Source organism: Dermacentor andersoni, chromosome 4, assembly GCF_023375885.2.
Source record: "Dermacentor andersoni chromosome 4, qqDerAnde1_hic_scaffold, whole genome shotgun sequence".
Lineage (NCBI taxonomy): Eukaryota > Metazoa > Arthropoda > Arachnida > Ixodida > Ixodidae > Dermacentor > Dermacentor andersoni.
The window spans coordinates 183,117,259-183,135,180 of record NC_092817.1 but is presented as its reverse complement, the minus strand read 5'-3'; the positions used below and the strand labels follow the sequence as shown (position 1 = coordinate 183,135,180).

Below are 17,922 nucleotides of genomic sequence, written 5' to 3'. Positions count from 1 at the left end.
TTTCTTTAACTGCCGAAATTTTCAGATGCCTTAGCAGCCCCTAAGTAGTCCGAAAAATCAGATGTTGACTGTACGTCTCATATACCTAACAGGCATGCTTCCTCACCACCACGGAAAAAAAAAAAGTTCCAAATGAACCAATGTAATCCATCATTAATTAGACACATGCTTTGTCATTCCTGTGGAATTCATCCATATACATGCCTGTTGTGCCAGCATTTCAACTTTTGCACTGCAATCTTGATTTACTACAGCTTTTAAGGACTACATTATGCTCCTTGGCAGCTGCCGTGAGAAGCAACCGCGCACGTGCAAGCAGGGAGCAAAATTCATTGCTGTGCCCGTCACCTTTGCACAAATGAGCACGATGTGCATACAATGTGCTGCTGGAAATAGAAGTTAAATGGGGTGTGGTTTCCATTAAAAGGCTCAACATCAGAGTGGTTCCTTCCTTATCACTCATAGCATACCACGTGTGTCCAGTTGCTGTCTTGCTTCCTTTGTGCATGTGTGCAGTAATGGCGCTTGTTGTGAGCTACCTGCGGACACCTGCCGTCTCCAACATGTTGCTGCCGTGTGTAGTGAACACCACCAAAGAGTGCTGTGTGCGTGCATGTGTACATTTGCGTGTTTGGGCGAGAAAGAGTGTTTATGCGTGCACGTGTGTTTAAGCGGGCACGCATGCGCTGGTGCAAATGAAGTGTATCCAACTTTGCAGAATCAGATCTGCTAGCAATACTCCCACCTGCTTCGTGGGGCTGTTTACGATCTCGTTGCCTGGACCCATTCTGCAGGCAAGATAGCAGCAGTGGAGACCATCCCAACTCACCCTTGGAGCACTTGGGGCAGACCCACTCCTTGTTCTCCTTCTCGAGCAGCCGTCCCTGCTGTCGCGTCACGCCCACACACGTCCCGTGAAACCAGTCCTTGCACCGGTCGCACTCTATCATGAACCTGCACGCCGTCGCAACAACCAACATCAAAATCTTCCTGCCACTTTTCGTCTTGGGCAGCCTCCTCTACAGGGCGGCAACAGGAACAGACCACAGATGGGTTAACTGAAAGTTGAAGGTACATAGCCAGTCAAAGATATAGACCCCTAATGTTTACAGGAAGCTTCAAGGTGGCAACGAGGTGGCAACAAAGTTTGTGCAGCAAGTTAAGAGATTTGTTTCAGTAGGTAGAGTTTTTAGGTGCTCCATTTGAACTGCTTGAATTTGCTTAATTAAGGCCCAGAAGTGCCTGTGCACCTTGCCGTCACATACATGTTGCCATTTGGTTTTAATAAAAGCGAGAACAAATCCTGCACCAGATAATCTATATTAACACCTTAGCCGTCATGACAAACCTCCACAAAAAAACTTTAAAGTGTGGATTTTTTTTAGACCTGCATATTCCATGCCAAACTTTTTCTTCAAAATGCTATACCAGGAATGCCTATTACATTTTTACTGGTCTTGCTGAAACAAATAGCAAAAGTCACTATGTATTATTTATTTGTCAACATTACAAGAAATTGGAAATACACACGTGCAAAAATTGCAGGAAGTTCACAATGAGGTAGCTCATCATCGGCAGTAAAGGGGTTAAAGATGCCGTTCAATATAAGTAAGCCAGCTCTTTTAAGGCAATGCCCAAAATGATAAACATGGTGGAGAAAGACAACTTGATTTTTAGATAGAAGTACCAGTGCCAAAATAAAACTGGTAAAATATTCTGTGCTAAGCCCCAAGATCTCCACTCGGGGCAAACAGTTCTCGGTACTTTAACAATTAGTCGGCAATGGGCAGGAACACTAAAACAGTAGCATGTGCCATTTAAGCCATGCAATACGAGATACCTACAAGTTACTTATGTCCCGGCCACTTATCTGACAAGACATACAGGATTGCCATAACAAAGCCAAGCAATGAGCTTTTATCTTTGTACATATTTACCATAAAAAGCAACCAAATTAAGCCTACTAACCATTCTTTGTGACCAATAAGTCTGTTTCAAGTGCAAATTGTCATGCTTCTGAACATGCAGACAGAAGGCTTAAGGAGGTATGGCCATGCATGGTGATGATGATGGTGCAATTACGCTCTTAGGAGGACTAAATGATAAAATAGAGCAAGTATGCTTCTAAAACTTGCATGCAAGCAAATTCTTTAGGATGTTTTCCACAAGCACCCTCTTCAGTTATACTTCTGCACTAGATCTGCTTGCACTAACAGAAGCTTTCAAAAAGGTGCACGGTATAAACATCCGAACAGAAACAATTTCTGGTGGACATTTAGGCTTTTTTGTCGACACAATTGACTTCACACACTTGAAAGTGTCCTTTTAACACTTAATTGCCAAATTTATCAAAAAGTTGTTTTTTTGAGCCGAGCTTGACAGTGGACTAGATGGGCAAACATTTCAAAACTTACGCCAGCTTTATGCCATGGTTTGCTTTTTTCTGTCGCCTGTGTAGGTTTGTTTAGTGCTATGTTGCACTTGCCGACCATACCATATCGTACTCACCGATTTGTTCAGGGGAAAAAATAACTTCCCTAGATAGCACACTGCTACAAGTGAACCCAAAATTAGCCAGAGAATCTATTCACAAACACTAAATCTTTCGCACCAACCTTACTCAACCGATGATGCTACACCGAGTCAGACTGCACGAAACAGGTTGCTGTAACAAAACTTAACTGTGGCAAAATTTAACTAAGTAATTTAAGTAAAAAAATTCTGAGAGCTAATCGGAGCCCGCAAAGTAAGCAGTAGAATAATAGAAAGTTGTTTAAATTAGTACAGGTTCATACTGCGAGACACACGTGACGAAAGAAGGCATAGATGACATGAGCGCAACATGTGGACTAGAGGACAAGGCAGTCAACACGAGCACAAACACTCAACTGACATTTTTATTGAAAAGAACCTCTTTTAAGTGCTACCTGGTAGTAAATAGACAAGAAAACTTGGACTGGCCTATTTTGACTAAGAATCGGTGACATGCCCACTGTGCGGGTGCCACCGAATAAGGTACAAAACCTAAACTGCAATCGCGTGCGAAAGAGCCCCAGAAAACCGGAGGAAATGTAGGCTTTCTTTTTTGTATTTGGCAGAGCGAGTGGTCTAGGGTTACCAACTGTCCCAAATTTAGCAGAACAGTGCCGACTTCCAAGTAAATGTCGAGTCCTAACTTGGCCCAGTCAGGATGGCCAAATAACCAGACTTTTGCTTTTCTTTCCCCCCATTGAATAATAACCAAGAAACCACTTTCTTTTTATAATACTTGACAGCTCAGCTGCACAATTTTCTCTTTTGTCTTCTGTTGCACTGTCATAAACATGTAAGTGGTTTTGTTGTAGGCCCGGCCATCACAGTACCTACATCTATATTGGTAGCCGTGTTAAACAGTAAACTGTTGCCGCCTTTCTTGATGTAAATTGCGACAAGGTAGGCCAAGAAAATGTGTGGAATTTTGTTGCACATATAGACTGGCAGCTTCTGGCTCTCACAGGGCCGATTGTCACCGTCTTGTTTGGTTGCATCAGACACAAGCGGTGAAAATGGGCTAAACGAAAAAACGTCGTTCTTTACATTATTGTCATTCCTGCACATTATTTTCCATCTAGTGCAGCATTAGTTTTCCTTAAATTATCACGTACCTGCTCGGACATTAGGCATAGGCAATTGCTCACAAAGTACATGTACAGATATGGTAGTCTATGATGGTCATCCCAACCACAGCCGCTGGGCTCTTGCAACCATTTAGCATGGCCTTGTTAGCAGGACTTAATTTTTTCCTTCAATTAACTCAATTCCTCGGCCAAAGTAAGAGGAACTACTGACAGATGTCATGGCAAACATTCTGCACCGAGGACGAGGTTATCTGTGCAAAGCAGGCACCCGAAGTTTCAAGGAATCGTCCAGCTTGCATTTGCGACAAAGCTAGGACGAGTTGGTATGTGATGAACTAAGGGCAAAATATGAACAAAAGATCCAACTGCAAGAGAGAAGAAGTACACACATTGCTCAAATTTCTCACCTGTTCTCAGCACTTTGAGTTTGGCATGTAGCACACCCTCCTACAACGGCCCGACAGCTTCTTGCATTAATACCTCCATCACACGAGCACATAAACACTCTTTTATGCAACTGGTCTTTTACCAAGTTGAGACTTTTTAGTGAAAAGGTGCTGCGTAAGAGACATGCGGCACTGACAATCTCTTTGTAGTGTTCCCTTCTGGACAGGCTACCGAAAGTGTGGCACTAGTGTTCGCGAATAAAGAAGTAGAGAGAGTACGAAAGCGTAGAAGAGAATGAGCAATAATGGGTTTACTACACCTTCTGCAAAACAAAACGTAAAATAATTTCTTATGATGAGCCTAGGTGAAAGAAAAATATGCATTTGCTTATTTTCTTTAATATATGATAATTACTAGCGTTCTCTGGTTTCGAGGCTACTCCTTTTTAGCTGTAAGAGAGATTGACGAACTCTGCTTCCAGAAAAGATCGCTTCTGAAAAAGAGATCACTCCCTGTTGTGTGTCAGCGGGCAAAACTCTTTTTCGGAAGTCTTTTGAAGTCTCGGAAGTCTTTTTGCTCAAAAGACTTCCGAGTGCCCGTGTGGCAGGGGTATAAGAGGTTGTCACGCTCTTTGGTCTACGATAGCCTTCGTAGACTGAATTCTGAAGCCGGAGTGCTGAAGAGAGGAAGGAAACTTGCGGGATTGTTTGCAAGTCCAGCAATCGTCCTGTGTACTTCTTGTCTCTAGCGTATGCGTCTCGTTTCAGCAGTTACTGCCCTGGTAAAGGCAACAGAAGTGCACCTTCACTAAACAGTGGAGCACAATAAGCCTAGTGTACAATGGGCAAAGTCATTATAACTCCGAGGCCAATTAACAAGAGGCAAATTGGAAAAAAAAAAAGGCAACACAGAGAAGCAAAAGCGATTGTATTTGCAACGCCCACTTGCACGTTATATTCCTCCTCGTTTAAGCGACCCTTTGAAAGTGTCAGTGGCTGAAAAGAAGGGGGTCTTACGCAAAACACGACTGCCAGAGCTTCAGCCCCATCACTGCTTAAATAAAGCCACAGCTATTGCAGCTGCACCTAAATGTGTGCACCTAAAAGACTAATAACTTTTGAAATGGGCATGTGGGGCAATCTTGCGTTGCCATATATTGACAGTCATGACTTTTGTTTACGAAGCAGTAGCAGTAGAGCTATTCCACAGGGACTAGAAAATGCACAAAGACTAGCATGACAGAGTCATTTTAATCTGGCAACCTAGTGAAATGCGCCTACCAAAATGGAAAAGCAAGGCTGCCAGCTTGCAACTTGGAAGCTTTCGCAGGCCATGGCATCCCCGTGAAAGCATTCAGTCGTGCTTGATGCCCGGTTTTCTATCTTGGGTGGGCAAGCACACGACCGGTCTGCTAGTGATTACCACTCTGCTTACAGATGCAGTTTGGAATTTTATACATACAAAAAGCAATCACCGCCGATATAAATTTTGTGACAATATACTTTTTTTCCAAGTTCCAGTCAGTGCCATATATAAGAGTTTTTGTCAAAGCCTCTCGGACCTTGGATGATGATACTGACAAGTGAGCAATGTGGCGGTGCACCGTATTTACCCATTTTTAACAGACCAACCTTTTACCCGAAAGTAAGACTCGCAACGCTCTTTGCACCAGCATGGCCTACAAGTATGAATCCACAGCAGCAGCAGCAGCACACAACATAATACAGCAGCTGAGCCTTAGTGCACACTAGGTATGCAGGAGCTGTGCTCTTTAGCAACTGCTTTATTGTGCTGCGTTGCCTTTTCAGTGCATTCACAGCATCGCTCCGGTGAGTTAAGCTGAGCGATACATCATGCATAAGTGAAAGCACACTGTTACCACTCTGTTCTGTCTGCCAGCTTTGCATGTGCAAGCTAAAGCCGTGCCACACATTCCCCCAACACAGCTTAGCTATCATGCACAAAGCTAGCAGGTGGCGGAGGCAGCGGAGAGTTGTAGCTATATGGCAATTCTCTCTGCTATCCCAGAGAGCAATCGATCAAGAATAGACTTTTAAGGGTGCAGCGGAAAAAAAAAAGAGCAAGTGCTTATTTTATTTGCTTTGGTGCTTTGCATTTCTTTCTGTTTTTAGATTTCAATAATTCAACAGAGATACTTCAAGTGACACTGACAGAGCCACATCACTGGGGTTCCTCTGCAGCTCCATTTCAAAATCGTGGCTGTCTTCTGCTCGAGCCACAGGTTCTTCAACGAGATAGTGAATATCAGGAGGCGTTCACACAGAGGCAGAGAATAACAGAAAAACCAGCCACCAGCCAAAGGAGACAACATTGTTACCACTGCCTAGTAATGCTTTCTCGCAGACAGATTCCGGCTTACATGGTGGACTTTCTGTCGACGTAGAATAGCCACCACGTTACGACAGGCTTGGGCAATAGGGTTCTCAAGCAGCTGCGACAACAAATGGCTTCGCTTGATAGCTACATAAGGCACCGACAATTGTAGCCAATACGACAAAATGCACGCTTTGCAACACAAGCTCAACCTGCATGTACCCTTGTAACATTTGCACAGTCCTTCAACCTGAACTTGGGCTGCCCATTACCAAAGGACCAACAAACCATGCAGTCGACAAACACACACGCACACACACGCACACCAGAGCGGCTCCACAATGGCACGCTTACCCTCGAGATGGACCCTCTTTAGATTTGCACCGTGCTTGCTGGAGTAGCCTGCATTCGTTAGTGCACGTAGGTCAGACAGCAGTGTTCCCACCACCCGCATACCGTATTTATTCGATTGTAAGCACCCTCCATGGGCCCACCTCCTGCCTTCCAGCCTCGCTATCGCGTGAAAGGTCTCCGGCTTGATCAACACAAACCATATGTAGCCAGCATTGGAAAAATGATGTGCACGGGCCTCTTTAGCCGTGGCGATGGGCATGGCACTGTGCAGTACCGAGCATAAGCACTGTGACAGAAGCAGTATTTGGTCTCTTGGTACATATCTTGGTCCAAGCACAAAACTTAGCTTGACAAAGACATAAGCAATTTATGTATAAGTACCTACACACACCTACTTCTCTGTGTCTGCAATGGGTAAATGAAAAAAAAGTTCAATGAAAACAAGGCCAGTGGTGTCAGTTTTTAGGTCTTGTTAACAGGAAATGCTTATAACCACAACGTTTATGCTGAAGTTTAAGAGAAATAAGCAGTTGAGAAATGCTTCCAGTATATCCAGCCACTCGTAATACAATACAGCCTTTCCATGGATTTGTACATTGTAGGTGCATCGGTTTACTTACATGCATAATATGCTGCTTTTGTTAACAAGCTGTAATGACAAATAATTTTCTCGAGGATGCTTGCACGAATGTAACGACGACACATCAAGATACCACTGCCTACTAACCCCCCCCTGACTTGCCGATTTCTTTAGTTGTGGCAAAGGATAACATCGTCTGACCTCAACAAAAGACAAGACAAACTGCTCCCCAAAGCAAACAGGACAGCAGTGTAGGGCTGGCTCCAAGACAGACCACTCTGCTCTTCTGCATTAAATTGAGTTTTCATGGAGACAATGCTCCTTTGCTATAATGCCTGTTACACTTTGTTGTAGGAACTAATTGAACATTCTAACATGTCCTATTGTTTGGCCTATTCAAGAGAATCTAGTGCAGCTGACACTGCAGATCTAGGATATGTGAATGACAGAGCAATCACATGTGCATGTGGAGTTAGGACAAGTTTCTCCTGCAAGGATGCTGATTGGAAAATAGATGTGCAGTATTCAAAAGAAGACTCATTTCCAAACCAGAAATTCTCCTGAAACAAGTACGATCTCATCATAAGGCCCCTTTCAGGCACTGAGCAGTACTGGCTGGCTGTTGAAAGCTTCAAACTCCTTCCATTTTCATCATCATTGAATCCACAGAGCAGTAGACCTTTACTGCATCCACAAATATGTAATCTACACGGGTGGGCACAGTAAACGGATGCTCACTGACCAATATTTTTGTAGGCTGTGTAATCACTCAAGCTTGTGGTGGGCTATGTACTTTCACTTGTCGACACTCACTCCCGTCCCTACGTTCATGCTCATCAACGCTTATACATACCCCTGTCCGAACACACTCGTGGACGGTAACCCGCACTCTTACTGGCGCTGTCGACTAGTACTTACTCCTGTTCCTATGCACATCCCCTCACACCCTACACCTGCAAAATCAGTATGGAGAAATCATGAGTGAGTCTACTTGTGAGCGAGTATGCTGACCTACGGGAGCCTAGGCCAAAACTTAAAGACAGAGCTATTTCCCATGCACTGTTCAAAAAGTATTTGCAGCTGTTTCACAAAATATAATGGAAATCATTACTCTTAACCGAATAACGAGTCAACCCTGGTACATGACAACATACCTGCCCCACCAGTAACCTCGCAGAAGTCTATTTTTCTACCAAAAATTGAACACATTAAACAAAACTGAAGAGCAGGTTTAATCAGAAATTTCCAAGGGTGGATGGAACACCACTTGAAGCATTGTTTCCTTCCCTAGTGCTCTTGATTCTGAAGCACTACCTTTGTGTGTGCAGTTGTAGACGATGTGCCTGAAGCATTGTATGGGTACAAAAAAAGAAAGCAAAAAGAGAAAAATAAGAAAAGGCTTAGTGTAAACGTTGCTACTAGCTGTGCACTATCCTAACAGTGCTTTCTCCTGTACATAATCGCACAAAACTGATCGGCCACCCCGGATTAACCACTCGGTGTCGAATGAGGCATAGCAGTCATTCAGAAACACCCAAGTCAAGCATTTCCGAGAAGCTTCTGCCAAGTGTCCTAGAAATAGACTGGTTCCAAGATTGTGTGCTGCAATTTATTTCACTTCAATATTCTTGCCTTTAAACAAGCTTGCAAAAGTCAACCGTGTTGGAAGCAACTACACGTTTCTCTGAACGCTCTGAACAAACATCATTTTGAAGCCTGTACTGTTGGAGGGACAGCAAAGGGAAACATTTAATCAGCACAGACTGACTAGTATCTTTTAAAATCCTATTTCCATTCATTTGGCAAAAAAGCCTCGATTATTAATTGAGAAAATTCCTTTTTTAAATTTTGTACCATGACCATAGTGCCAGTGCCCGGGTGTGACATCCCTAATTTTTTTTAATTGGCCCTTTAGAACTTGAGAAAAGTCCTTGAAATTTACAAGTCAAGTTCGTGGTTCCTTTAGAATGGAAACTATTCCCCCACTACCAGCAAGCAATCGGCTGTGCCCGAGTAGATGTCAAAATCTATGTCACAGCGAGTTTGGGGAGGGGGGCATTGCCACACATCTCTTCTTTTGCACTTCTTCCGACTTACTACGCCTTGCCCAATGGTAAAGAATGCCTTTTGGCTATTGCTGAAGTGATCAATGAAAAGTTTGTTGGTTAGCCTTAATTGAAGAAGCATAACATTCTGTTCGTGAGAGGCCCTCCATTATTTTTAGATTGGTGTTCTACAACATCTTGAAAAATGTTGCTCTAGTAAGTCCCAGAAGTATGAACCCTTGCGACCGGGACATTTTAGTAATGCAGTAGGTACACGTGCTGTCTAATGGACAGTACTCGGCCAAGACGAGCGAAACCTGCACGTATCTGCTACAGACACAAACACACACAAGGAACACAAATAGAAGTGTCAGAAGCATTGGGCATAGCTGTGCCAACGTTCATAGGCCACATTAATACTTTTGCTTTCTCTTTGCCCAAACCATGTCCGGCACACGTTTGTTGCATTTGGTTCTGATGATGATGATATATGTGGTTTTTCAGTGCAAGGGCGAGGGATGGCCAAAAAGCTTCAAGAAATGTTATGCAGAGTAGTCAATGTTGAGGTCGATAACAAAAAGGGGAGATGTACCGTGGCTGTATAGAGGCCTAAAAAGATTTGCTGTTAAGTACACGAAATATATCTGTATTGAAATAATGACAGTGACTAGTGATGCATGCTATGACCATATAAGATATATTACAAAGGGATGATCTACTAAACTGTGTCAATGGCAGCAACACTATACATTTAGTTCCTCAGTGCCGTTTCAGCAAGAGATGAGCAGATGTGTCCACAAGTTCAACCAACTGGCAGCCTTAACCCTTTTATCAATGCAGGCGCTATGCTCGATACATTCGCTGTGACAAGTTGCTTATTCCAGAAATATACTTACAAAGAACTTAATAAAAGAAAAAACTGGGTGGGTGGGTGGCAGTAAAGTGAATGTTTTCCGTTTTTGTGTTCTGCAATCATGAACAAAACGCTGGAAGGCTGACGGTTTCCAGTAGTCTCAGTCTCAGTGTTTTCTCAGTCTTATGGATTTTTAAAGGACCATTAATAATGTTGAAGTACTCTGTGATTGCTTGAAAAAGCAGCAACAAAGAAAAGCGCGGACAGGAAAGGCCGCATGCCACCTCAATGCTGTAAAACATGCCATGCTCATCCTACATGCCCCAAGGTGGTGTCATGCAACAATGGTCATGGCAAATAAGCATGGCTAACACTCCCTAGGCCCATATGCATATCACCATACTTCAAGTGCCAAGAAAAAAAAAAAAAAAAAAGAGTGGGGGTGCTCAAAATTGAGTAAATACGGTAACAGCAGAAGTAGCAAGTAAAAGAAAGAGAACAAGCATAATGAGTGAACAGAAAATACGCAACACAGGCAGTGCTTGAAAGCCATGCAACAGTTGGAACAGGACAACTGTGAGACACTTACGTCAGTCTACACGGCAAGACCGCAGCCTTTATTTTTGCACGTTATTGTGACGAGTTGTTGGCAGAACTGAATTTCAGAGCTTTGCTCATGGGTACCTACGTCCTTACCTTGCTTTCCCACGTAGATTATTAGGCAACATATGTGCGCTGCTAGCTTTTGGGATTACTGCTGAGAGTTGTAACTAGGCACTATTCCTCACAAGGCATTTGGTGTTTAAGAAAAATCAAAATACTGGGCATGTTAACACTGTGTTGTGAAAAAGCACTGTTCCTGCATGAATATATTGACTTCCTTTTTTTCTCCGAGAACTGTCAGCCAGAAAATGTTTTTAAGATCATGCTCCAAATACAGTGCAAGATTCCCCTCCACACGCTGATTCTTGAGCATCCTATGCAGCAAACTTAGCAACTAGAGCGCTACACTTATGGGCAAAATTACAATTAAATTATGGGGTTTTACGTGCCAAAACCACTTTCTGATTATGAGGCACGCCGTAGTGGAGGGCTCTGGAAATTTCGGCCACCTAGGGTTCTTTAACGAGCACCTAAATCTAAGTACACGGGTGTTTTCGCATTTCGCCCCCATCGAAATGTGGCCGCCGTGGCTGGGATTCGATCCTGCGGCCTCGTGCTCAGCAGCCCAACACCATAGCCACTGAGCAACCACGGCGGGTCACACTCTTGGGCAAAGCCAATGCATCAATGGAAGGAAATTTATGGTGAAGCTGTGCCCTCGCAACTCAGCATGGCCCGAACTGTGCTTGGCCATTGTTGGGAAACAGGCAGCCGGCGCACACGAACTGTTTGAGTCTCCAGTCGTAAGGATCCTTGACAAGGGGTAACGGGCACACGGTAGTGCCAAGGTGGCCTCAAATACAGCAACAAGGTTGGCAGAAACTATCACAAACAAAAAGATGGCTCCCTACCACAAAGCCACTACAGCTGCGCTTGCACGATGTAACAGACTGCCGATTTATTCCACATTCCACAGGCGAACACGACATGGCTTAGTGCCCCGTAATTGTGCTGCGCACAAAGACACCATAGATAAGCTGGTAGCTCGTGCGAACCTTGTATGCAACCATCTAACGAAAATCTGCTAAACTCGGCTGAAAACAGAATTCAAGGCTTTGAAAATGGCATTCTGATATTCAAGGCCTTCAATGACCACTACAAGCTCTGGAACAAGTGATATATGGATTTCAAAGTGATGAAATGACATGTGCCCATGGCCTTGGTCTGTACTGGCAGCTATACTGGCAGATATTCAGCCTGGATCAGACCTTCTTGTCGTGCCAGGTCTTCTCCTGGACCTGGCCAGATTCATGGCAGTACGTTTTAGCATGGAGGGATGGACAACCCATTACTAAGATACACTCTCTCCCCCAAGCTATGCCACAAGCACAGGTGGCTACACGAAGAGACTACCCATCACATTGCATTAAAAGGACCTTAACCAAACCCATTGAAGTGGCTGCATTACACTTCATTCGTACATGTTGTAGTATCTTTACCAATTTCCTGGGTCATAAAGATTTCTGTAGTTGCTTTAGTGGGAGCATAACCACTATATTCATGCAGACACAGTGATCCATTCAAGAAAACAGGTGTGGGGGCACTACTCCAACGTGATGGAAAACCATCCTGGGATAGCACCCAGCACTGCAGCACATAACACCAGCTCTCGGCAAATTCAGAACACACATTTTCCAAAGTCAAGATTTATCTGCCGCAGCAGAATGGCCCCCAGGATTTTCTTGCAGCACAGTGAATCTGTGATACAAATGACGCCGCCATCGCATTTTTGTTGCACGCTCGGGGAAAGAAAGGTACCTCCTGCGACCACGTAACTGATGTGGACTCGTGCTCCCCTGCAAACTGAAAAGGCAACTGCAGCCCCGAATGAGAATTCGCTACAACGAGTCAAGATGCCGAGCACGCACTTGTCATTGTGCGGCTTGCGGCAGATGCACCACAGCCGCTCTGGGTCATCTTCCGAAGACCAGTCCGAGTCGTGCACCTCCTCCGAGCTGTCCTCCACGTCTTCGTCGTCCACCCGACGACCCATTTCTGCAAAGAGGGCAAGTTGCCAAGGTGACAGACATGTGCACAGAATAACAGTTGCATGAAGCAATCTTATTTTGCCAGCAATACGTGGCACGTGCCCCCAGTGACATTCTTCTACTTACCATATTTACATCATTGTAAGTCGACCACTTTTTTAAAACTTGAAAATCTGAAGTGGGGGGGGGGGGGGGGGGGGGCGGAGGAGTCGACTTACATTCGAAACCAAAACATGGCACCGCCTAAAAAGCGAGACCAACGGGAGCTACAATGTAGTTACAATTTTATGTTTGCTCTATGGCCCTACCTGTAGCTTTCGCTATCCCGTGTGTTTGTTCGCTTTTCAGAAGGGTTTTTCAACATTTTTGAGAGTTTTACAGTGCACACAACACTTATGGGGGGGGGGGGGGAGAGGTGTCGATAGTTGATGGAAGCGCCGCTGTTCTATTCGCGGCGGCACCCTCAGAACGGCGGCACTTGCGGAGAGTATTGGTAGTTCATGGAAGAGCAGACACCGCTCGCGGGTTTCTCTTTCCCTGTTGCGCTTAACTTTGTTCCACTTGACTGCCGGCTACGTGCTACTTCTATGCTTCCTCAGTCGTCATGAGTGCTCCAGGCCCACTAATCATTCGGCACTCATTAACAGCAGCGTTCAAGAGGGCGGCCATCCTTTACACCGAAGAAACAAATATCTGCGCAGCGGGCCGCAAGTTCGATTTTTCTGAATGGATGGTGCAAGAGTGATGACTGCAGCGAAGCGAAATTTTCACCTGTGACGGCAAGGGAGGAATTTTCCATGTGCCGAAGTCTGGACGCTTTCCGTAGCTGTAGGCTAAGCTTGCATCGTACGTCGCTGAAATGCGCGATCGGTCCCTGCCAGTGAAGTGAGACATGGTCATGAAACAAGCCCGGATCTTCGCCTTTTAAGGACCTGCTCCGCCGTGAGTACAAGTGGCTGGCGGCAGAATACCGCGAAATTACGCCAACCGGACCTGCCAAAAGAGCCTCCCTGATGGCTGCGTGTGGTTGGGTGCATTCGGCGAGGGCTGCTGTTCCACAAGATGTCGTGGTGCGGTCGTTTGCCAAATGTGAAATTTTGCGGGACGACGACGCGCTGTGGGACCGTAGCAACGATGACAATGGCAGCACTAGTGAAGACAAGTAGTCCAGTGACCATGTAGCTACTAATAAATTTTCATTGTCGAATGTGCCCTCGGGTATGCTCTCTTTTTTTTTTTTTCCTGTCAGGCGATATGGGGGGTCGACTTACATTCGAGTCGACTTACAATCGTGTAAATACGGTAACTCCCTAAGAGATCTTGATGACCTCAGCTCGTCATAAGCGACACTCACTTGCCGGCTTATGACAAAAGCCAACCTTACAACATAATGGCAATAACCATCATACAATCATTGCTTTTGTTGACTTGTATTTTCCACACTATTTGCAGACATATTTCCATGTTCTAACCATGTCATAAAGCATATACACAACATAAAAATGGAGCCATTATGGTAGTTAAAAATTTTTTACATGAGCCCTAGAGGGGCCCTGAAACACTTTTTCAACATAGTAAGAAAACCTGCTGTAATCAGGAAATTTACGATCTCGTGTCAAAAACACTGAAAAAATTGCTTGCTCCCCCCCCACCTTCAGAATGTCACTACCGCAAGCAGCGAAGACCACCAACAGCTATTGGATGATTTTGTGATTGAGAGAACATTGAGAGATGAATATGTACGTATGCGATCTCAAAAGGACAGAAAAATCCATTTCATTTTTGCACTGCTGGTCTACACAGGACAGTTGCATGTAGCTGCATCTTCAGCACATGGCCTCCGAGATAGCGGTGGTGTGCTGTGGCGAGCCCTCTCGCTGTGGAGACACTCAAAAATTTTTTGCCGGGGATTTGTCCCCTTGGGTTCTCCGCTATGTGCTTCCACTAGTGCGCTTCCACTAGCACACAGCACACAAAGTCGGATGGGCAAACAAGAGCAATTGCTTTTTTTTTTTCCTTGCTAAATTTTTACTGCAGAAACATGGAAAAATGATTGGCATGTTCTATGGTCTCATCAATTTGAGCCCATTATTACCTCCACAACTAGGGCAGAGAATCATAAATCGATGCGTGCCATATTTGGCACAGTATGAATTTGAGCGGCAAAATGGCCCATGCGCTGCCATCTGTTCAGTGGCACGCAAGACAAAGGCAAACAATGCGTCGTCTCCGGAATTGTGCAGCACAACTTCACCACGCAGCCTCAATTCAAAACAGAAATTGCAGAATGTCTGACCTCTCACAAGAAGTGCCTACGGAGGCCTTCTTCCCAAGATATGCAATCCCAGATTCAAGCCAAAAGAGCGCAGGCACCAGTTGCTCCAATGCCACCCAAAAAAGTCCGTTCTGAACAAGTCGGCCATTGGCCAGAATTACATGACAAGTTGCAAAGGTGTAAGCAGCCATCTTGCACGAAAAGTCATCAGTAAGATGGAGGCAGTGCAACGTTCATTTATGCCTGAATGCAGAAAGCACTCGTTTTGTTTCATTCCATACACTGCGCTAACAAGAACACAGTCAGTGAGGCTTTGTTTTTTGCCCATGGCAGCAAGATCGCTCGGCCATTTTCATCTTTAATATTTCAGTCGTAATAAATCTGAAAATTTTAGTATCTGTTCTTGTTCATTAAATTTAAAATAAAAGGTGAGAAAATAATTTTTAAAAATAACTTTCTCATAATTCATGCAATTAAGGATTAAAGCGCCACCTAGTGTCGCTCTGGAAGAGGTGCAACCTCTTGGCTTCTGCCAAAACTAATTTTTCAGTTTGCTCTGCGGTGGCTGCCACATGCTCACACAAGCGCTTGCACATTTCAGAATGGGCATTTGTTTTGAGTTACAGGCATAAGGGAAAGTGACTGGTGTCTCGTTTCTTATCATTCAAAACACTGCAGCAAGAAGCACGTGACCCCGGAGCCTTTCCCGAATAAACGTGACCCCGAAAAGGGTGACTCTTGGCATTGTTCAAGGAGCAATGGCGCCCAAGTGCTTGGCATTAGCAATGCTCGCCTTTGCACAAGCACACAGAGAAAAGAGCGGCCCCAACCCACCTCGCTTGCGCATCATGGCTCGCTTAAACTTTTCCTTGCTCTGCCTCTTTGGCCGTTCTGCCACAACCACGGCAGGCGGGGTGGCAGTAACCGGTGGTGTTACCGCTGCAACTGGTGTAGCGGGCGGCTCGGGCCGCATCTTCTTTGGTTGCTTGTGAGGCTCCGGCTTCTTTGCCGACCCCGGTGTCTTCCCCTGGGGTGTCTTGGGGCTCGCCTTGGCAACCTTGGGTGTTTTTGGCGAAGGTGCCGCAGGCTGTCCGGCATGCTTTACTTTAGCGGGACTCGGTGGTGGCGGTGCCGACTTGACGGCTACGGCCAGCGCTGGTTTTTTATGGTCCGGTTGGCCCGGGTGGCCTGGTTTTGCGGCAGCCGGCTTTGTAGGTGTCGGCTTCTTTGGCATTGACTTGGCTTCTGCAGGTCCTGAAACAGATTAATTCGTCAAGGGGCATGGCAAGATTAAACAGGGTAGAAAGTAAAGTAAAAGTTATGTACAGTCAAACCTCGCTACTACAAACACCAGATTAGCATACTTTTCAGATTAACGACCTTTTCAGAAATCCCCTGCGGACTATGCATAGTTTCAATGTAAAATTAGTTCAGTACTGAGAACTTCAGAATACCAAACTTTTCACAATAATGATGGTTATTCAGTTTGTGTGTCATGTTAACGCCTCAGTACTACGAACCAACATTCCAAAATCTGGGGATTCTTAGATTTCCGTGTATTCTTTATGGCAGCTGGAACCGTAGGCTAGGAGACGGCAAGGTGCAGAAAGTGGACGCTGCAGCGCCACGAGTTTGGAAGACCTGAGAATGAGCCGTAGGAAAAAACACCGGTAGGCTTTTAAAAAATAATTTATTTGTTGTGGAGGTGACAATGCATCACGTTTTGCGAGCGCATGCTCCGACCAGACAAGTGTCGTCTTGCAACGGAGGCAAGTCTCTTCCTTCTTTTTTCCTTCTTTCTGTGCTTGCCTCTTCTTTCTTTCAGGATTCTTTCTGTGGCTGTACCAGTTACGTGGGCGGAGATACGCAACCTCTGTGCTCGCGGGCATGTGGCACGGTTGTACTTTTCTGACGGTGTTGTTTACACATGCTTGCACTTTGGAATAGTTAAGGTGTCCGCCTTGAGCGAGACAGTTGCAGTGTAAACGGCAATGAATGTTAAAAAAAAAGGAAGGAAGAAGCAGAAGACATATTACGATTTATAGGCGGCATGGAGCTTCCTTTTTCGGTTGTTTCCTTGGTGCCAGCATCTTTCTTGCGCATGCCACTCTATATACTATACTGCGGTGGTGCGTGGCAGCGGAATCTACGAAAAATAGCAACAGCACGAGCCTAGAACTGACAGCGGCGTTTTTGTGGATAGTTCATACGGTGACAACTGATGAACTAGTGGGTTGATGGGTAAAATGGTTAGTTTTGGGGCTTCCTCTATAACGACCTTTCAGAATAAGAAACAATTTGGTGTGGTCCCCTGAAGTTTATTATATCGAGATTTCACTAGACCCCATGAATTGCAGGACCTGGTGCATGTGAATCTTTGGTGAACTGGCAACATGACACAGCTCAAGAGACATAGAGCGGTCTTTCCTACCATCTTGTGCAACTGATTTCAGCAACGAATGTGTCCTGCAAACATCCTCAGCTACAGAGGTGAACCTTATAGATGCTTGCAAAGAAACAAGAAAAAGAAAAAAACCTTTTTGGAGCAGAAGACATCATGGCAGGAGCAACTTCTGCAATTCCAAAGCTCAAACAGAAAGAATCTAAACAATATCCAATTTCAGAGTGCATATGATTCGAATTCTTTCACTTTCACGCCCATGAAAAGCACAAGCCATTGGGAGCAGCGACAGAGAAAGTGTGGGACAAAAGAACATGAATGGAGATGTGATGGTGCTACTGTTACATGAAAACACATTAGGGCACCAAATACTCAGCGGAAGCAACAATGATAAGCATGATCACAACAGTTGAACTGCACGCGAT

The 17,922-nt window shown here is 44.9% G+C and overlaps 1 protein-coding gene across 3 annotated transcripts in view; it reads right to left on the bottom strand.

Annotated features, from left to right (window-relative positions):
- pps (protein partner of snf) overlaps positions 1 to 17,922 on the bottom strand; it is a 136,648-nt gene that overhangs the window by 54,699 nt on the left and 64,027 nt on the right. For 2 of the 3 annotated variants that reach the window (XM_050177883.3, XM_050177884.3), the window contains exons 8-11: positions 15,931 to 16,350; positions 12,702 to 12,828; positions 6,693 to 6,740; positions 830 to 954 (exon numbers count right to left, since the gene is read on the bottom strand). In XM_050177883.3, the coding sequence (XP_050033840.1) occupies positions 830 to 954; positions 6,693 to 6,740; positions 12,702 to 12,828; positions 15,931 to 16,350 (720 nt within the window). The remainder of the gene's footprint in view (positions 1 to 829; positions 955 to 6,692; positions 6,741 to 12,701; positions 12,829 to 15,930; positions 16,351 to 17,922) is intronic. The other variant, XM_050177885.3, reaches the window with a different exon arrangement.